This window comes from Ursus americanus, chromosome 15 (genome assembly GCF_024610735.1).
Source record: "Ursus americanus isolate L20-20 chromosome 15, mUrsAme1.1.p, whole genome shotgun sequence".
In the NCBI taxonomy this organism is placed as follows: Eukaryota; Metazoa; Chordata; class Mammalia; order Carnivora; family Ursidae; genus Ursus; species Ursus americanus.
The window spans coordinates 58,966,033-58,987,736 of NC_142141.1; the positions used below are offsets into that span (position 1 = coordinate 58,966,033).

The 21,704-nt window shown below is 43.6% G+C and overlaps 1 protein-coding gene across 3 annotated transcripts in view; it reads right to left on the minus strand.

Annotated features, from left to right (window-relative positions):
* Nucleotides 1-925: 925 nt before the first annotated feature.
* Nucleotides 926-21,704, minus strand: part of MTRR (5-methyltetrahydrofolate-homocysteine methyltransferase reductase) — a 32,077-nt gene continuing 11,298 nt past the window's right edge. Inside the window, exons 6-15 of one of the 3 annotated variants that reach the window (XM_045795934.2) lie at nt 18,919-19,041; nt 17,185-17,338; nt 16,196-16,284; nt 12,693-12,873; nt 10,621-10,663; nt 9,864-10,050; nt 6,867-6,985; nt 5,723-5,815; nt 5,429-5,608; nt 926-2,729 (exon numbers count right to left, since the gene is read on the minus strand). In XM_045795934.2, coding sequence (XP_045651890.2) covers nt 2,585-2,729; nt 5,429-5,608; nt 5,723-5,815; nt 6,867-6,985; nt 9,864-10,050; nt 10,621-10,663; nt 12,693-12,873; nt 16,196-16,284; nt 17,185-17,338; nt 18,919-19,041 — 1,314 coding nt within the window. In that variant the 3' untranslated portion in view covers nt 926-2,584. The remainder of the gene's footprint in view (nt 2,730-5,428; nt 5,609-5,722; nt 5,816-6,866; nt 6,986-9,863; nt 10,051-10,620; nt 10,664-12,692; nt 12,874-16,195; nt 16,285-17,184; nt 17,339-18,918; nt 19,042-21,704) is intronic. The other 2 variants (XM_045795935.2, XM_087867987.1) reach the window with 2 other exon arrangements.

A 21,704-nucleotide genomic window follows, 5' to 3' on the forward strand; every position in this document is an offset into this window, starting at 1 on the left:
AGCTGTTTGGTGACTTTCATCACTGATCAGCATTGGTACTGAAAATGATGGGTCCGACAGCAGCTTGTTAGAATGAGTTAGAAAGGGTCTCTGGTTGGTAAGATTAGTGTTCAAGATCTGATGGAGTTTGGATATTCAGGGGTGCTCCCCACCCATACATACCAGGGTCAGATTACCTGGTGAGGCCCTCAGGTAGTGCATGAGGCTTAGCCCCACAGTAGTGCTGTGTCCAGCCCCTGGGCTAGGGGGCAGCCCACGGTGGTTAGATGGACAAAATCCTGCCCCTGAAACGTCAAAACCACCTTGAAACTTTTCTTTTGATAGGTCACGGACCATCTAGAGACGCGGAACTCCACTAAGCTTACCTAACAGGCTGTAGGAGCTGTTTCTTCTGCTGTTTTCACTATCATCCTCTGGTGGGGCTGTGAGCGAGCCGACGAACCGGCCCTAGCACTTGACATCTAACACTGCCTAACAGAAGAACTGTGGATGCTGGAGGTAGACGAGATGGCTAAGGGCAGGTGCCAGCGCCCACTGGGAAGGCGTATTTGTGTTTCTCTTTCCGGGTCAGCTTTGGGGTCACGTTCATAGACGACAGTGATAAGTGAATGCAAGTTCTTGTTCCACCTTATTGTATCTATCAGTAAAGAACATTGTTCTTTGTCCTTTTTAATGTTCTCATCTTGTCTGTTTTGGCTGATATATACACCATATCCATATAATTAGGTCCGTAACCAGATTTGCTTGAGATGTTCTGCTTTTTAGATTTGTTTCCATTATAAAATACATGAAATAAGACTAAAGATCAAACACCCATAAAGCGTTATCAAATCTTAACATTTTTCAAAATGACCAGAAACCTTTGACAGGTAGATGTTTTTCAAATGCCAATCTCTTGAATAAAAAAACCAATATACACCAGAGCCTAGAAAAATTAATCATACCCTTTATACTGTTTTCTGTTCTGACAAATTTTAACAGTTTGTCACTGGGAATTGTCATAGTCCATTTGGGCGGCTGTAACTAAATACCAGAGAGAGGGTGGCTTATAAACAAGGATTTATTTCCCTCTGTTCTGGAGGCTGCAAGTCCAAGAGTTGGGTGGGGTCAGGTCCTGGTGAGAGCACTCTTCTGGCTGCAGACTGCCGACTGCTGTGTCCTCACCGGGTAGAAGGAGCCACAAGCTCTGTGGGGTCTCTCAACAGGGCACTGATCCCACCTTGAGGGCTCCACCCTCGTGACCTAAGCACCTCCTAGAGGTCCCACCTCTTGCTGTCATTGTAATGGAGGTTAGCACTGGAACACAGGAATTTAGAGGGACAAATATTCAGAATGGTAGGAATTTTCTAAAATACAAGGATACTAATTTAAGAAGGCATTTTAAGCCTAGGATACAATTTGATTGATATCATGGGGTTGAGATAATGCAGAAAAACTAAAAAATAAGCCAATAAGAACACAGAGGAAGAGTGGGGGGTTGTAGTTTTACTAAAATACGTACTTGCTCGCATCTGTACACAGAATACAAATTTCCCTAAATTTCTAGAACTGTGATATTATCAAGTAATTGGGATAAATACATCATATAACAGAATTTTAAAATATATTTCGCATTTCTAAAATCATTTTAAAAAATCTCTAAGCATTACCTTAATATTATCAGAAATATAGTTTAGGTAATAAATAACCATTTGATAAAGTTATACAGATCTTCCTTAACTTATAGTGAAGTTATATCCCAATAAATCCATTAGAAGTTGAAAATACTGTTAGGCCAAAAAGCAGCACTTGAAACACTGAACATCACAGCCTGGCCCATCTTACCTCACACGTGCTCAGGGCACTTACACGACCCTACAGTCACATATTAGGGAACATCTCATGTAATTGAGTACCACACTAAAAGTGACGAAATGCCTGTGTGGGGACAGACGGCTGGTGGCCCTGAAGACTGCTGTCACTGCCCAGCATCAGCAGAGAGGATGGATCACACACCACCAGCCCAGGAAAAGATCGATGCTCAAAACCGGAAGCACAGTTTCTACTGAACGTGTACGGCTTTCACACTGTTGTCAACCCTAAGCCCGGGACTGTCCGGATAAACAAGTAATCAGACATACTATACACAGTTAATTTTAACACAATAGGAGTAATCTTTACGGTACAGTTCATATAAAAATAAATTATTTTTTCCTTATTTAAAAAACTGGCAACGTAAGTTCACAGACTTTAACCATCTACGTGGTCGGCCTATGTGCCCACGTCCGCGCTGGAAGCCTCATCACACAGACAAGACGTTTTCCCTGTGACGTTCTCCAGGATGCGGTGGCTGCCCGGGGAGGTGCTGGTGCAGGAGGGCCGCCCCTCAGCTCAGGAAGCCTCCAAGCTGAAGCCCGGTGCGGGGAGCGCAGAGGCACTGGTGGAAAACCCAATGGGAAGGCACTGTCACGGTAAGGTGATCCACTCCCACTCTACGTCCTCCAAAAAGATTTTCTTTTAGTTTTAAAAATGGAAAGTCTCCGTTTCCGCCAGTCTTTTACTATTTTTAGCCAAAAAAAGCATCACTCTTCCTTTATTTCTGATTTTATGACCAAATATCCTGAAGATACCGTTTTTCTTCTTTCAAAGTAGCCAATGTTTTCATTGCTTCTAATTTTTCAACTCCAGCCTGTTTGCTGATTATTTCCACAAGGGTATCATTGACATCTTTGGCCATATTCTTAGCATCTCTGGAAAAAAGAACAGCATCGACGTTTTTTGGTGGGGTTTTTTTGTTTTTGTTTTAAAGATTTTATTTATTTATTTGACAGAGAGACAGACAGACAGCGAGAGAGGGAACACAAGCAGGGGGAGTGGGAGAGGAAGAAGGAGGCCCCAGCAGAGCAGGGAGCCTGACGCGGGGCTCGATGCCACAACGCTGGGATCACGCCCTGAGCTGAAGGCAGATGCTTAACGACTGAACCACCCAGGTGCCCCATTAGCATCAATGTTTAGAAAAGAAGAATTTTTTACCAAAGCCTCCGTAATTCACAAATCTAACTGCCACTGACTTCATCATCACCCATCCTGGCCCTCCCTCTACTTCTCTGGGAAGCATCCCAACAAGTGTCCCAGCCTGTCACCCGTCAGGCCTCTACCCAGTGACCAATCCAATTTGCAAAGCTGACCACATCATTCACAGCTGAAAATCCCTCAAAGGCATCCATGTTCCAGGAGCAGCTGAGTCTTCAGTAAGTGTCTAAGACCTCATAAACCTGGCTCCTGCTCGTCTCCCTCATCACCTCCCTTCGGGCTCCAGGCACACAGCGGAACTCGCATTCCTAAGGGCAAAAAGGTTTTACACCTACAAGCCTACACACACACACACACACACACACACGTGCGTGCACACAACTATTAACAGACACACTTACTGAGAGCTCAACTATGGGCCTGGCTCTAAGTGCTTTGACACGTTTTAACTCACTCACATACAGGATGGGGGAGGGGCCCTCCTGTGCGCCCCCGTGGCCCCCACGTGGCACCTGCTGTACTGCGAGCCCCTGCTGCTGTGGTTTCCCACCAGGAAGTGAGCGGGCTGCAGGCAGTGTCTCACTCAGCCTTCCATCTCTCAGCACCGGACTGTGTGAAAGCACTCGGGAGGCGCCCAGTGTTGCTGAGTGAGCAAAAGCGGGACGGGACACTAATATGTCAGCGACGGAACTTGGCCTGCCCCTTTACAGCAACAGTTCTTGAAAAAGGTGTCTCCAGTGGCCGCCTCGACTTCCTCCTCACACTTTCCCCTCAACCACTGCAATGGACCTTCCATCCCCACAGCACCAGTGGCTACCAGCTGCCAAACCTACTGGTACCCTCTGTCTTCTTACTTGACTATCAGCAGCGTAAGGCTCTCCCGCTTGGGACAGTGTCCCCTGGACCTAAATTAGGAACAAGTTCACTTCTGCCGAGGGGCTGGTCCACATTAGGGCGCCACGGGGTCTCGTTCTGAGCCCCTACCACCGACCAGTATCATGAACACTATCAATTCCACTGTGCAGACGGGAAAAGTGAAGCACTAGTGATTGTAAAGAGCGATTTCTGGGTTAATGTGTTTGAACATTTAAGATATTCTCCAAGCGCTCACTTACCAGTTATTCACGTATTTGTACAACTGACTTTGCCTCTATTAGAGGTACATCTAAAACTTAAGCCTGGGGGCGCCTGGATGGCTCAGTCAGGGAGGCATCTGCCTTTGGCTCAGGTCATGATCCCAGGGGCCTGGGATCGAGTCCAGCGTCTGGCTCCCTGCTCAGCGGAGAGTCTGCTTCTCCCTCTTCCTCCGCCCCTCCCCTTGCTTGTGCTCATGCTCTCAAATAAATAAATAAAATCTTTAAAACGCCAGCCTGTTCTGAAGAACACTGACTGCCCTATCCTCTACAAAGTGACAGGCAAACGCTTCTTTAAAAGCTAAATGAAAATGGAAACCAGCACAATGTCCAGAATCTATGCCCTTTATCAACCTAAAGCCGGGTTTCTCAACTGAGAGTCAAAAATCCATAAACAGGTCATAAAATCAACTTCGGAGGCAAAATCAATTTTTAAAAAAACGATAAAGCAGAAGTTATCACAACATGTCATGAAAAGTAAATAGAAAAAGTTCTGTTTTATAAAACTTGTTTCTATTATAACTATTCTAGGTCACTGTACCAGTATTTCTTCTTTACTATCACGGTTTAAAAGAAAAACAAAAACCAAACCAAACCAAACAAAACAAAAAACCACACTTGACTTGGTGATATATAGAAGTTTTAAATGCCCGGGATGTCTCAGAATTAAAAAGAGCTATTTCTTACTCAAAAGTCCTTTTTAATCAGAAGTTTTTTTGTACTCCATTAAAACAAGTTGGTAAGTTTTTTAAATTTTTATTTTTTATGGCAATTTTGGGTTTCTGTAACAGATCTTGCCTCAGAAAGCATATAAAAAGACAAAAGTGATTCCTGACTTACTGTCAACTTTGACATTACAAATTATGCCCTTATGCCAAAAAAAAACCAAAAAACACATCTTTAGATCCACATTCTCAGAGTCAAAACCAGGTCAAATGCACAAATCATATTCTTGGATACAACAAAATCGATCCTGAGACTTCAAGTTAAATGATCAGCATCTTAACACCAAATGTAACTTTCAGAGGCTAAAACATGTATTCGATATGGCACAAGGCATTCAGAAATCTAAGAATTGATTTCACTTCTATTTCCCTGATGATGACAACTTCTTGACTATTAAATGTATGTTAAAAATCATTTTAGAACTTGTATTTCTATTCCTGTACTTAAGAATCAAATCTCTCATCCCTACCTGTCTGGATTATTAATGGTCCCTTGTTCATTTAATAAATATTATCAGCTGCCTTTGCCTACCTGGCATTTGCGTGATGGCCACTTACCCACATACATAAATACAGCCGCGCTCATGGAGAAGGAGCCTTGCCACCTGCTTGCTGTGAAGCCGGATGTTGTCTTGCACGTACCTCACTGGGGCTTCCTCCCCAACGGGAGCATCTCTTGAGAAGCAAACCTTCAAGTGAGTTAGGATTCCACGCTTGTGGAAATGTCTGAGCTCCTCTCTGAAACACAATATATAATGGGTTACTGAAAGGTTTGTCATTTAAAGTTAAGAGGCCTGAAATGAGAACTGTACACCCATTGTTGAGTCTGCCATTACTAGAACTGTATAGTACCTGAATAGATAATCCCTATCTTTATGTCGGCAGCCAAAAAACAACCACATTGCTCCGAAGTGTCCATCTGGATGTTGTTCTTGGAGTTTCTCTCTAGGTAGAAAAGAAAGTTGAGATGTTGGATATAAAGAATATGTAAAACCAATCTATTTGGTCAGAAATACCACCAACCAATCGACAGGATTCACCGTCACTGCGAGTTTAGCCACTGAGTTAATACCATCCTGCCCACGGGGCTCCCAAGCCCCCCAGCAGACACCCCGACAAGCACGTGCATCTGTGGGCTGCAGACACCGACAAGCTCCGTACGGCATCTATGAGGATAATTCAAAATATCCCACTGTGAAAAATACACTAATTTCTACATTAAATATTGATAGCAACTTTGTGAATAAAATTAACTCTCAATTAACGTAATGGAAAAGTAGCCCAGGGCTTTAAATGGTAGAACGATCTGCTGTGAAGGGTTTCAGAAATGACACAGCAAGGAGACACGCTGTGTTTATCTGCCGTTACTCTTTGCTTCCTTAACGAAAAAAACTAAAAAACAACAAAAAGACTTTGCCCAAAGGATATTACACCACTATCTGGGGACCAGCACATAAAGGATTGTTCATTATTTCAAAAACAGGGAGAGAAGCACAATTTATTTTATATCAAGTAGTTCTATACTGATACAAAGACACATCTACTAGTACCAATCTGCTGAAAATTACTGGTATTTGGGTTTAACTTTGAAACTTTTGGTATAATTGGATCTCCGTTAGTAGCAATTTTATCTAGTTAAGGAATAGATGGAACAGCCTGCACATCAGCCCAGCATAAAGGTGTGCCTGAAATTTGTCCCCAACTACATACGTTATAAACTATAGTGCAGCTGGGGGGAAAAAAAGAAAAAGAAAGTGCTACAGTAAAAAGGGAAGTTCTCATACAAAACAAAACCTATGGAAGACATCATGTTTACTTTTCCCATGCTGACAAATTATGCTATGCTATCACACATTTGATAATTTTCTAAAATAAAAATTTTACAACCGAAGTCCAATAACCAAAAAATCACTGAAGAAACAAAAAGCCTCTCTATTTTACTTCCACCCAGGATCACAAGGGATACATTTTCTCAGTAGTCAAAGAGAGCACACACCTGTGTTGCAGGAAACCAATGAAGGGCGCTATGCCAGTTCCTGGACCCACCATTATGATGGGGGCTGAGGGGTCACTCGGTAAGTGGAAAAAATTGGTTGTTCGAGGAGAGATGGATATCTGGAATATTAAACCAATGCTCGTAAGTCTGAATGAAAACCTAGACAAAGGCATATAACCAAGATGATCTTTGCCACAGAAATTAAATAGCAGCATTAAATCTTACTGAAACCATGAACACATTTGTCATTACAGAGGAAACAAAACAAGTCTGTCTTGCAAATTTGTCTTTTCCGTCGAAATCAAAGGTGCTTTAAAAATGACAGGCATATTTCTAAGGTAGAACACTGAATAGATACAATCAAATTCTTTTCCTAGGCCCATGGGTAAGATCTGCTTCCTGGTAGGCAACCCATCATCTGTACGATGGAGAAATGCACGACGAGCTGAAGCTAGGATTCTGTGTTTGCACATACATGGGCAATGAAGATCGGCATCAAGATGGAGTGAGAGCTTTGAGGGCAAATTAGCACCTGAAGCAAAAATGAGGGGTCGCTCCAAAGATGCTGAAGAACTGTGCTGTGTTAATCTGAGTTCAATGTTATGCGTTTGTGCAAAACTAGAAGAATAAGCAGCATACACAGATAAAGACAATCTTTTTGCTAAAATCTCAAAAGATTTTTCTTCTAAATCATGTGCCAGGAATACGTACAAGGAGTCCATTTCTAAGTATATTTCAGTCCCAGTGTCACTTCGCCATAGGCGTGAGTTATACTGAGTGACAGGAATCTGTTCTAAGTGAAGTTGTATACATTTTAACCTTTAATGTAAGGAAAACCTTTTGAAGTTCATCGACAGGACAAACACCATACTTTGTAAAGGAAGAACTGGCAAAGATGGGAGATGCGTGTCGGCGTTCTGGAATGAGACTGTAATTCATCTCACACTAGTCTCACTTGACCCACGCACCAGTCTCACTGATGGTACTCAATATGACAAGCACTACAGATAGAGAAATGAACAGAATCCCTGTCCTCACGGACTTACATTCTAGTGGAAGGAAGAGACAATAATCAAACATTTATCTGTAAAATGAGTGGTAATGATAAGACCCGTGAGACCCATGAACCAACCAAAGCAGGATACACTAGGTCGGATAGCGGTGCGCTAGTGAGAGCACGTGGCCCGCATTCTAGGGATTGCAAGGAGACCAGGATTAGTTCACTCTCACTGTAGTAAATCCCAAATGGTTTACAACAGCAAGCACTTCTGCCTGGCTCTCCTTAAAGGCCACAGGTGGACTACAGCTCTACAGCCTAGATCCTCTCCATTTGCATCCCAAGTAGCATCTCTGACCTGCACCATCCCATCCTTCCACCAGAGAGAGAGAGGCAAGCCACACCAGCGGGGGATTCAGTGCTCCTGCTTAGAGGGGGCATAGATCCTGTCTGCTCGCATCTCACTGGCGGAATGCGGTCACGCAGCCAGACTACACATCAATGGGCAGGGCAGTCTACGCCTCCTAAGGACAGGGGTTATCTGTCAACAGCCGTCCCATCTACCATTTGGAGGAAGGTGTGGGTGGGTCACGTGAATGTTAACATTCTCTACACTTCCTAATAAAGTATGTATGGCAATAAGCACCGCACAATTTAAACTGTATCATCATTCCCGTACCTCCAATGCCTGAATACTAGGGAGTCTATAATAAAGATCTGTTAAGATGGAGAAAGGAGAAAGAAAAAGCCAGAAAGGAGAAAAGAATGTGTGAATGGCACTCATGCTGGGTGTTTGTGAGAGGTTATAGATATATATATTTAACTTTCTGGAGACCATCCATTTTTATAGGATCATAAAATGACATAATACTTTTATGTCCGTACCATAATATATTTCAAAAAAGGAACAGTGTCTCAGGTTCTTAATATGTCTTTGATGCATGGTGACCTAGAAGTATGGGGGGGTGGGAGAAGGGAGGGGGGGGTCTCTCTTTCTCTCTCTCAGGCACCTCCATCCCAGACTGTAGCCTGGGAAAATACCACGGTAAAGGGCAATTTCAAGCTGCAGCTTCCCATGAGCCCTCTCAAGTATATACTGAAGTCTTACTTTCCCCTTAGGGCATGAACTTTTCAACTCCAATAACTTACAGCAACCAAACCAGTCCTAAGATAATGCTACAAACGACATGTTCATTTCTTCAATACCACAGAGAAAGACGACTTCATGATAAAGCCCGAAATGTTTTGTTTAATTTCAACCATTCTTATGGGCAAGGAGGGACTTTAAATTGTTCCTTATGCTGTGGTCTTGAGTGAGATTCGCCGATTGCTGTACGAAAACATGAAGGATGGCACTAGGTCCAGATGTAAATGTGTCCACAGTTTGGTCACACACACACACACACAAAAAAAATCAAGAAACATGTTTCTCCTACGTGTTTTAAAAGTGCTTCCCCCTCATTATGCCTTCACACTAACAGCACTAATTTGGATTCTACACCACATCTAAGACAAAAGGGGAAGAAACAGGGCAAAAATCCTACTACCCCAAACCGAAGGACATAAAATTAATCTTTGGTTGTCAACTGATCGCCAAGTGAGGATTTATCTGGGACACAGGATATGGTCTGTACATAAGGTGAGGCTGTCTCTCAACACCAGCCTTCAGTATTTACTTGGCTCTTTTCCTGTGCCCAATCTTCCAAGACTATTAGCCAAAAAGACCTTCTTTTCTAGGAATATGAAGAAGAAGGAGAAAAGGCTGTGTTGTACAAAATTCACACTTTACATATTTGAGAAATACACGGATTAACTAATAGTAAATGAAAAAAGTAATGTTTTCCTGACTTTCCAATAGAGATTTTAAAATTCAAGTATGGCAAACATTTTCCTGTGAATAAACCTGATGGTAATGGACAATGCAGGGGAGACCACACTGTTTTTCCTAACCAGGCAAAGAGCACAATTCTAATAACGCCCAAACTGCACACTCCCAGTACCTGCGGCGCTGGGGCTGTCCCACCTTCCGCACGGGACACTCGAGTGTCTGGACGAAGAATTGCCGCAACCACCGCAGCCAGCCAGCCTGTGCACACGCCCTTCCGCAGAACCTCCATTGTGGTGGTAGACAAAAACTCCACAATGTTAAAAATGAAATGAAGCTTCCCTGGGTGAGACAGGTTTGAGCTGCAGAGACACACAGGTCAGTTTTAAACTCTGTATCAGGACTCCTGCATACAGGCCAGATGCGGCCTTTTTTACTTAACTGAAGGATATTTCCTGTGGGCTCTCATCTACCTTCTAACTCTTCAGGGAAAAGAGCTCTATTGCTACTTAAAAGCTCCTCTTCTCCTGCCCCCTGTTTTGTGATATTCAGAAAAGTTTCCAGTTACCTGTTTGCTTTAAGACTCCGTAAGATTTATACAACCTGTCATGTCTCCACTACGCACCTCTGCTGCCCAGTGGAGGTAGCCTGGCACAGCCGTAAAGGCAGCAGGTGGAGGACCAGGGCACTCGCAGCCCGACGTGGGGAAACGTGGCTGCGGACCAAGGGTGCACTGGACAGCCTACACTCTCTGAACACCTGCAGGACAGGAGTCCCAGCACCAGTCTCCTTCAGTCCTTACCGTGCCTGCTACTGTCATCCACAAATCTGGTAAGTTTTCATTGGGTGAATTCGGAAGTAATAAGGATTTGGAAGCCAGAGATTCACAACATTTTGGGAGAAAGATACTATATGTTAATAAACATCAGTACCTCGCACATGAATATGGTCTGGGCTGGAGCTTAGGAAGATGTTCTAGGGGGGAAAAAAAAGCAATTAATTCACTGCTACTGAAAATTATATGTAAGGTTTTATAAAAATTTAAGCCTCAGTGGATTTCTTTTTCTTATTTAGAACACCCAAAATAACATTTTAATTTAAATCATAGTTTAGAGCAAGTGTAAATTCACTGTGACTAAGTCTCTACTGAATATTTTTTTTCCAATTCTTCACGTTAAAAATCAGACATATTGCATTTCTTTACCTGAAATCAGTGTCTTTTTAAAGGCTGGTTTCTTAAACCGAAGGATAATAAAAGCATCCATGAATGGGTTTCAGAATCAAGAAACCCATTAATTTTCTGTGTGTACACAGTTTTCTGCAGAAGTGTTCAGAGTTTTCATACTTGAAATAAGATCATGGCCCCAAAAGATTAAAGATCACTATTTTAAGGATTATGGGAAACACCTAGGCTTGAAATATCTTTCCTCCTTAATAAAAAAAAAAAAAAAAGGAAATACTTTTCTTTCTTATATTTCTGTAACACTAAAATGAGAGTGTAGTGGTAAAACCTTTAAGTTATTCAGAACCCAGTGATTTCTAGATACACTGGAGCTCTTTTAAAAGCAGGTCAAAGTCTGAATACCTAACTGCCCACCAACAAACTCTAAATTTTTTTTTCTGTTCAAGGTTATATTTTTAATAGTTATCCGGCAAAAACTTGGAAAGACCCTTCTAAAATTTAATAAATAACAGAATAATGCTTAATAGAGGGCTCAACATAATACAGCTTTAGATACATTAAGATAACTTAAAGAAGTGGAAAATAATTTGAATTCTGTTAAGTCTCAATGCCTTCATTAGTTTTTTACAGAACTACATAATAAATGCTATATAAAAGTTTAAAAAACCCCAGCAAATCTACGAAAAGAACTGAAACATCCTCAAATGCCGGACAGCTTTACAGGAGTTCTTACAACTTCCCTACATATGTTCTGATTGTTTTCCCAACCCCTGTGTTCGTTTTAAACTGAGAAGGGGAGGAGTGTGTCTTTGAATACAGGGAGCCACCTGGTTTAGTAACTTCACCGTTTTGAGAAGGAAAAGGAATAATAAAAGGGAGAGAAAGCAGGATCTGACTTAATAAAGGAGAACACCCCGAACTGTACTGGACATCAGGGGACTCTGGGGCCTAAAAGTAAAAAGCACAATTCACATTTTCCTATCACCAAAGATAAATGCAAACTTGAAAGATTTTATTACTTATCACTACAGGAAAAGAGAGAGAGGAGAAAATTACCAGCACAGGAAAGTACTCAAGGTTTAACAATCCTGTCCAATTCTCATAGTTGCTGCCCCTCAAAATGTCTCCAATCCCTAGTGAGGTTGCCACCGAAAGCCCCTCCCCTGACACCAGTTCCTCAGGGAGGATCTTCTGTCTTCTGTGGGCATGAAGACCCCAGGAGACAATGAGGACAAAAAACAGAATCACCTTACATTTGACTATTCAGTGACAGGTCTCGCCCAAGCTTCAAGCCTGGAGCGACCCTGAGCAAGGCCACTTGCACAGCTACAGCAGGAGGGGTCCCCATTGCCCTTGGAGAACCCTGAGCTGGACTTGGCCAGACAACAGCATTCCTGTCTTCCGCACAGACCACACACTGCATTCTGTCAATTAAATCTACTGTTCATCAGCTTTGCAACAGAAAAAATTTTTTCCTTGGGTAATTCATTTTTAGGTAACATTGGACTAAAAAAACAAAACGAAACTTTCTGAAAACTAGCTAAATGAATAGAAAAGATGTTGAATGCGGACCCAAAGAAAGAGAATTAAGACTGGCTGTAATGACAGCAAAGGCCAGTGACAACAACAGAAGCAAGAAATAGGAGATAGACAATCTTGGCACAGGGATTCTTTCTGACTTTCAAGAGGCCCTGAACACACCCCAATGTTTCCTCATGGAGACGTGTTCCCACGTGACAGACTCCAGAGGGTGGCCCACAAGCAGAGGGCTCTGTACAAAAAGGCCCACTGGGCATAGGGGCTGGGAGAGCGGCCACTCACCGAGCAGGAGATGGAGCGGTGGCTGGCAGGACGGGAAAGCGAGGAGGAGGTCTAACAGGCTGGCGCGCTCATCGCGCACGAAGCGGTTGTAATCGGCGGCGCCCTGCCGGCTGCACAGCTCCTGCAGCCTTCGCTTCTCTGGCCCGTCGCTGGTGTAGTCCACCAGGGCTCGCAACAACGCCTGCGGCCAAGGCAAAGAAAGCAGACTGAAAGTACCACCTGTGGTCAGGCTGCTAGAGTGTCTAGTTAGGATGGAGCTGGGGGTGTGTCCAATTATCCAAGAAAAAGTCACAGCACCCTTCGGGAGTATGCTCAGGAAAAGAGAATTTAACTTATTTGCTTTATTGTCAGCCCGTTAAGGAAAATCACTTTCCATATTCTACTTTTAGCCACCTTTCCTGTTTCCTAAACCAACCTCACCAGTCCCAAGTATGATCTCAAACTACATGTCCGATACATCTGAGTAACAATGATCAGAAATCTCCTAACTTGGGGCACCTGGGTGGCTCAGTCATTAAGCGTCTACCTTCCGCCCAGGGCGTGATCCCAGGGTCCTGGGATTGAGCCCCACATCGGGCTCCCTACTCCGCTGGGACCCTGCTCCTTCCTGTCCCACTCCCCCTGCTTGTGTTCCCTCTCTCACTGGCTGTCTCTCTCTGTCAAAGAAGTAAACAAAATCTTTAAAGAAAAAAAAAAAAGAAATCTCCTAACTTATCACATTAACTCAAGACAAAATACTTGTTCTTGTCTTAGTGGATGATTACGAGCTAGACCTCTACGTTCATCTGACAAATGTTAAGTGCTCTTTATACAAAGGCAGTGGGCATGACAGCTCCTTTGCTGGCAAGGCTCATGGGACAGGGACAGTGTGCAAGAGGTTAACTACCCCAACAGGGGCAGACCGAGGATGTCAGGGGTTCCTGAAGCCGAAGATGCCCCCGAATGCAAGCCTGAGCTGAAGGCTGGCCACAGGAGAGAAAGTGTGAAGAAGGGCTACGCCGAAGGCCCAACTCCACAAAGGCACAGGAGGCAAGCAAAAGCAAGCTCCCGGGGCCACGCACAGTTCCACGTGGATGCAGGGCAATGCGGGCACGGGACAAAGGCTGAAAAGACAGGGCCAGAAACTCAAGATGCCTCCTGCACATCGACCCTAGGTTACCTCGGACTCACTGGAGAAAGAGGAGGAGAATACAATCGAAGAAAACAAAGCAATAACATCTTGAATCCCAAGCCCCAAAGACAGAGCCAAGTCCAAACTCTTGGACAGAAGACCAAACTTGCTAACACGACTTTTGGTTTCAACGTGCCCCAAATATGACATATGTAGCTCCTACCACTCGAGGGTTAAGAACAAAGCAATTAAGCCCATAATCTGCATCAAATGCTAAGTGAAATGCTAACAGGGACTTTTTACTCCATGGCTCAAGCACCTTCATGTCCTGGACCCCCTTACCAGGGAGGACGAGATCATTCCTCTCGTGAGCGTCACGGGTTTCCAGCGGCTCAGCTCAGAAGCCCTGCTGAAACTATCCTAAGACCAACAAATCCCACGCCTTCTTCAAAATGCCAGGCATGGAGCCAAAGGCGGAACAAGCACTTGGGAAACCGTGTGGGATGAATGAGCACCCCACATCTCTACACGGGCCTTCCATGCCGGGGTACAAACTCGCGAGTTCTCCATAGGTAAAGAAGGCATGTGACAGAACAGCGTATATACTAGAAGACCTCATTTGGATCTTAGCAAACAAAACCAAGTGTTAAGCCTGAGAATTTAATTATAAAGGAATTTTGCTTCCCAAGTTACTTAATTTTGTGGCACAATTTTTTTTTAATGTTTTTTTATTACATTATGTTAGTCACCATACAGTACATCCCTGGTTTCTGATGCAAGGTTCGATGATTCATTAGTTGCGTATAACACCCAGTGCGCCATGCAATATGTGCCCCCCTTACTACCCATCACCAGTCGATCCCATTCCCCCACCCCCTCCCCTCTAAGGTCCTCAGTTTGTTTCTCAGAGTCCATAGTCTCTCGTGCTTCACTCCCCCTTCTGATTACCCCCCTTTCTTTATCCCCTTTTCCCCCTACTGATCTTCCTAGTTCTTATGTTCCATAGATGAGAGAAATCATATAATTGTCTTTCTCTGCTTGACTTATTTCACTTAGCATTATCTCCTCCAGTGCCGTCCATGTTGCAGCAAATGTTGAGAACTCGTTCTTTCTGATAGCTGAGTAATATTCCATTGTATATATGGACCACAGCTTCTTAATCCAGTCATCTGTTGAAGGGCATCTCGGCTCCTTCCACGATTTAGCTATTGTGGATATTGCTGCTATGAACATTGGGGTGCATATGGCCCTTCTCTTCACTACGTCTGTATCTTTGGGGTAAATACCCAGTATTGCAATGGCTGGGTCATAGGGTAGCTCAATTTTTAACTTTTTAAGGGACCTCCACAGTTTTCCAGAGTGGCTGCACCAACCTGCATTCCCACCAACAATGTAGGAGGGATCCCCTTTCTCCACATCCTCTCCAGCAATTGCTGTTTCCTGTCTTGTTGATTTTCGTGTGGCAGAATTTTTATAATGAGTGCATTACTTTTATGGTAAGGAAAACCATGTTTACCTAGACATGCTTTATGAAATGGTAGAGTTGAACTAAAATTGTGAAACTGACTGCATTTAATCAAGAAGTTCTCATCACAGTGAATACTACATTTATTCAAATCATATCTAGGTCTGAGCCTCTCTCTAAAGGAGTTTGCTTCCCAGAGACTGCATGCAACAAACACGTTAATAAGACAGGGCATAAAAAAGACTTTGTGGAGGGCAGCCTGATAATAGCACTATTTATACACACTGGCAATACGAATTTGGCAAAGCACAGCTGGGAAGTCTCCCCCATTCATACCCACGTGGGGGACAGGCTTAGAAGGAATCAGTTACATGCATCTTTTAAAAGACAGCTCCCTGCATCCTACTGACATCTAGTGGGTCATTCTCTCCACGTTCATCCAAACATCAGTATAATCTCCCAGAACCTTTCATTTTTCCTGAAGAATTCTGACTTAACAGTTAAGAATTATGTATTTTCACACAGAAGAGATCTCAAAATTAAATGGGCGGCAAGTAGGGGAAAGCCTGCACTCTCACAAGCTTCCTGTCATCAAACACAAAAAGGGTTAAGTGCAGCCGGATAACACGAGGTCATCTGGGGTCACTTTAATTACTGATTAATGTAGCCCATCAAGTTATAACCTAGTAAAAATAAGAAAAAGCTCTACTTTAAAAATCTTATGTCAATAGAAAACAAAATTTCAATATAAGCACAACATAAAAATATCTATGACAACTGCAAAGATACTATGCACCCTTGGGACCTATTTTGAAAACATGGTGTGAAAGCTATATTTTTGAAGCCCTCAAAGAGCAAAAATACCAGATTTAATAAATCCTACACAGAGCTAAGTACACTTTTAAGTAGTTACCCAAAGACAAGTACCTTTTTAGGAACTGCTCGTATTTCAAGGCACCAAGTCAGAATGAACTGGAGAGAATGTCCCTCGGGTATGTGCTGGGGTAAGGCTGCTCCTTTTCAGGCAGACAGGAAAGAGTCCATGACACAGAAAGTAAAGAATAAAACATTTCTGCATTCTTAACAATTAATACTTTACATTACAGTGCTAGCAAGGTACAACGTGATTTGTGGCAACATGTTTATGCAGTCAAAAAAAATTCCAAAATGAATGCGGGGGGGGGGAACAGCTTACAAAAAAAAATTTAAAAAAGAATTATAAATTCAATAGCATTATTAGCCACATCTAAATCTAACAAAGATAGACTTTTGGTATGTTTCATAAAGATCCCAAATCTAGGTATACAAACAAGAGGGAAATTATCCAAAGCCAAGGAACAAAAAGCCAAAAGATGGCACTTGTCCACTAACATTGCATATTCTTCTCAAAAAGAATTTTAGAACTGATGGAGCTCCAGTTCAAGATTCTTAGTAAATAACTAAAAAAAAATAACTTCCTTTAATCAGAAAAAATATTTTTATATATTAAATAAGCAATAAATATGCTATGAGAAATACACATGACAAAAAAAAAAACTTTAAAAAGGTTCATATAATAAATGTTTATTGTAGGACTACTCTTGTATAACTCAGAAACAAAATAATGCTAACTCAAAAAGCAAACTAAAAAATCAGCCCAACTAATCCATCCGCTTCTCCAAGACTAGAGCTACATTCATTTTTACCGTCCAGCAGTGTCCAATAAGCATAAAATCCATCATCATCCCATTCAGTGTACCTGATGTGAAAGTTAAGAAACCCACAAGGCAGCAAGTACCGGGGTTCTGCCCACTGACCCGTGGCCAACCTCGGACCACCTGTGCAGCTGTCACAAAAGGTGTGGGGAGGGGGTCCTTGCACTTGTCACCTCCAATCTGTTGGCCCAATGATACTCTAAGAAGAGATCAGGGCCATACCTTTCTTTTTTGTGTCTGCCTTAATTTTCAAGAGGACACAGTGCTCTCTTCTGTCTGTGAGCTGCAGTCTTTGGAGAAGGTTTTGTACCTCAGAGTCACTGTTGGGACAGATCACGTTGAAAGCATCTCCAGGCTGATAGGAAAAATCTGTTTTCTAGAGAAGAAACAACATGAAAGAAAAAAAAAGCCCATGAGTTAAAGAGTTTTAGTTTGGGGTAAGAAAAGCATGTTTTTTATTATATGATTCTTCAAAAATATGAATTAGAAACAAAATAATTCTAACTGCAAAAAAACAAATAAGCCCCACTGAACTAATGTACTTTCATTACAAGTTTGTTTTTGATTTTTTTTTTTTAAGTAATTCTCTATACCCAATGTGGGGCTCGAACTCACAACCTCAAGATCAAGAGTCACATGCCAGCCAGGCGCCCCAAGAGTTACTTTAACGAAAAAAAATTTCAGTCATCCAATGTTTTGCTTTAAACCATTTCAGTATTTTTTACGTTAATTAAAACCTTTCTCATTTAAGGTACCTCAGTAAGTAATGTTTTATCAACATAAAAACCCCCTATGAAAACACACATTATGAGGGAGAGAAGGCTGTCTGCATTGGTTCTCAATTTCCTTTCTTTAGGGGAAGAAGAGGAGTGGGAGATGACACTTTATTTTTCCTTACTGAGCAAAAAACGTAACAGCACCTGGCTTGGTACTGGGAATGAACGAGGGCTGGAGGAGCCAGCTTCCTCCACACGGTATTTACAGAGCGATGCAGAACCAGGGCAGGATCCGGATAGAGCCTCTGACCACACATGCTCACAGCCCTGGCCTGTGAGGAGCACAGCTGAACCCACCTACTTGCCAACCCTCACCACTTTATGACGAAAGTGTAGAACAGAATAAAACACAAAATGCTTTGGTGTACAAATATTTAATAATACAAATTATTGAAATGTTCCAAAGTAATGTGGAGCTACTCAAGAGTATGCAAGCAAAACTACTTACTTTTGATGCCTGTCATTTCTTTTTCCCTATTAGGAGTTCAATGAAATCTACACGGACAGCCCCGACACACCCTTTTCTGAAAGCACGACGCACCTCTCCGGACTTCCACTGAAATACACAGCTGAGTGACTCTGAAGACGTAACTCAAGCACTGAGGTTACAGGGTTAGCAGGTAGCCTCTTAAATGAGGCCCGTGGTTTGGGGCAGAGGTTGGGCTCATGGATGGAGGTGAGAGGCAGCACGTAAGCCCCTGAAGTTATATGCAAAATGTTTATACGTAACCATTTTCGGGGGGGGGGGGGAGCGGTGACTTCTTCCAGATTCTCAAAGGAATGAGGACCGCCACTGTGAGAAATGAAGCATTCTAGGCCTGTCTGATCTGAGCTCTATTTCCAGCCACTGGCTGACCTCGGGTGAGCAGCTGCCTTTCTCGGGACTCTTCTCACACGGAAAATGCTGCTCTGATTCCATTATTCTTCCGTGCCTTACTGAGTAAGGGAGCAACGCTATTCTTTCAAGTTGAGTCACCTCCTCGGTCACTCCTCATGCTAGCCCCTTCCTGAAGTGAAAAGAGAACGAGTGTGAGGTGGGGAGGAAACATGAGGGGTCAAGAATAAAGAGAGAAGATGTCCTGTCAGAGTCTCTCCTCCTTCCCGAGTGTGTGGACTCCAACAGCACAGAAGCCTCCGCACTTCCTGATAACAGCGCTGAGAAGTAAATTCTGTAACTTACCGAAATGTCCAATTCCACCAGAAGAGTGGTTTTTATGGCATCATCTGTAGTCAGTTGAACTGCCTTTGAAATTGGAACTTGAAAAATTGGATCCACTGAAGTCACAGATGCTTGACTTTCTTCCTTGAGAAACAAATGTGATAAAAATTACTAAATGCAATTTTCAATTTTACTTGCCATTGCTTCACTTAGTGACTAGGTAAGATCTACAGGATTTTATAAAATGTCCTACAGATTTAAGTATTCTTTTCTAAGGCAAATGGCTACAGACATAGGCCTCTCAATCTTTCAGAAGAGACAGCGCATCCATATCTTAAACTCCTTGACTATTAGACAAATTTCTGGGATATATATTGAAAACATCAGATACCAGCATTTTCCTGTAAAGGTCTAAAAGTCTTCCAAATAAACCATGCAAAAGGAGACTGTACGCATGCACAATTTCAGAAAGGAGAGTCTAAAGGAAAGGACACACACCTGTACAGAGGTTCACGGAAACCTGCAGAGTGGTGGGCCCTGGCGTGGGAATGTTCCACGCCTGCACTGGTCAGTACAGGAGCCACTAGCCATATGTGCCTAAGCACCTGAATTCTTAGTTTTATTTTCATTTACTTGAGTTTAAGTGGCCACGCGTGGCTAGTGGCTCCTGTATTAGATAGCACAGGTCTTGGGAAACTGCAAAGAAACCCAATTCGTTGTACTACTTCTACTCCTTTTCCAACTTGATGTTTCTAAGTTCTGTTGAAGACAGAAACTTTACAAAATGCTAACCAGTTAATACTGGATAAATAACTATGTGGAAAAACTGGGAAAAGGATCAGAACTTAGAGCCTGACAGTCATGACATATGGGGAACTGGGAGATACCCTGCCTAAGGCAGCCTTCAGCAAGGCTGCTGGGAATGCTGTTAGCAGACAGCCCTCAGCTAGGTCATGGTCACCTCGGAGACTGACCTCAGCATTTCCAGGTCACGCCTCCTGTTAGAGGCAGCCCACATCCAACAGCTAATCAAGAACTATAAAGGTCCCCTGCCCCTTTGCCCCAACTCAGTACGATGCTGAAGGGCCGTCCCAGCTCCGGAGAACCCATGAAGCTGGCTAGGGCCTTTGCTGGGACACATCACAGCCCACTTCTCACTGTGCCCACTCCTGCTTCTGTATCCTCCGTTCCCCAAGGTGAGGATCCCAAGGGGATAACCTAAAAAATAATCACACAGTTTGATTCAAAGGAACCCAGTCTGTGACAGCCGGTGCTACAGTGGTTTCAAAAAAGATGCTAAAATGAGAGTTTGGAGCTGGATCACCCACCTGGCTGACAAGAGCACTCGACACTGGTGACAGATGGGAGACAGAGAGCACAAGGTGTCGGTAGTGCAAGAGCTAAGTGGGATGGTGCACCATAAAAGGGAATGCATTAGTCAGTATGCAGTAGCTGATGCTTGAGATCTATGGGGAAATGGCACTGATAAGGCCAGTAGAATTGTGGGCATTGCCACGCTTCCTTGATGCTTCTGGAAAAAAATGCAAAAGGCTGAGAAAAATTAATCAACAATTAAACATTAAGTGTGAAAGCCAGAGAACACGCTCTGTAGCACATGAAGAAGCTGCGCATCTCTCACAGCCTGATAGAACGCTAAGGCCAACTCAGACAGGCCAAGAACGGCCTCCTGGCCGCTGAGGGGAGGACATGTGGGTTGAAAATCTGAATCCCTAGATTCCCTTGAAACTGCTGAGCCTGCAGAAGTGACTACTTCTTCCTATGAAGAGCAAGAGCTTCCTTCTGGCTTTAAGAGATCTGCTCTGCAAGACACGCCCACACCCCCACTCCTGCACCCCATCTCCTCTCCCAGCTGCTGGGCCAATAAGGGTTCAGTCACAACATACCAGGCCTCAGATGGGCTGGGCCAGCTAAGGCAGGTGAGGGACAATGCTCTGAAGAAAGTGCAGGACAGAGCAACACGCACCAGCAGAAGCCAGCCAAGCACGCACAAGACGGAATGCTAAGGTCCCGGGCCAACGAGGGTAGAACATCAACTTGGACAGAAGAGTTTTGCTCATTGGGAGCACTGTCCTAGGATACTGGCTTTAACACTTTGGCAACAGCCTCTAGGGATGGTTACGAGGCCAAAGAGAAAGCAAAAGTCCACACTAAACGAGGCAGAATTGCTGAGAGTTCCATGGCCAGCATCAGATGACAGGAGTAAAAGGCTCAAAAGGACAGAGTAGAGTGGATGAAACTACGAAGAGCCAAAACCTATCTGATGATGATGTTCCCTGGAGCAGCTAGAGCATACACCACTGCCAAGGCCGATAGGACAGTGCTGGTGAGGGGCACCAGGATCATGGAGAAGTTCACGGCTGCAGCAATGGGAAAGCCTGGACCACCAAAGAACAGAGGAGCGTGGGAGCACTCAGCCACCAAGTCCTGCAGGGTGTTGGAAGGAGGCATGATTATCTCAGCAGAAAGGCTGGAGGGGTTGCAGGGGGCATCCCCCCAAAGTGGCATAGGTTGGTGGGGGAGACTCAGCAACGTCATGGAAACTGTACTCAATAAAGTCTTTCTTCCAGGGGGTAAACATATATTGGGCCAAGGGGAATACTCAAGTACTCCAGGAACTGCTATAAGAGGGTCCAAGTTATGCTGTTACCCAGGAACCCAAAGTGTCATCATGAGCCACATACTAGAGGGAGGCCTATAGCGCCAGGCTGTACACCGGAATCCTGGGCCAGGTCTGGCTCCATGGGTCTACTCAGTTCTTGGCCTTTCGTTAAGGGTTATATAATAGG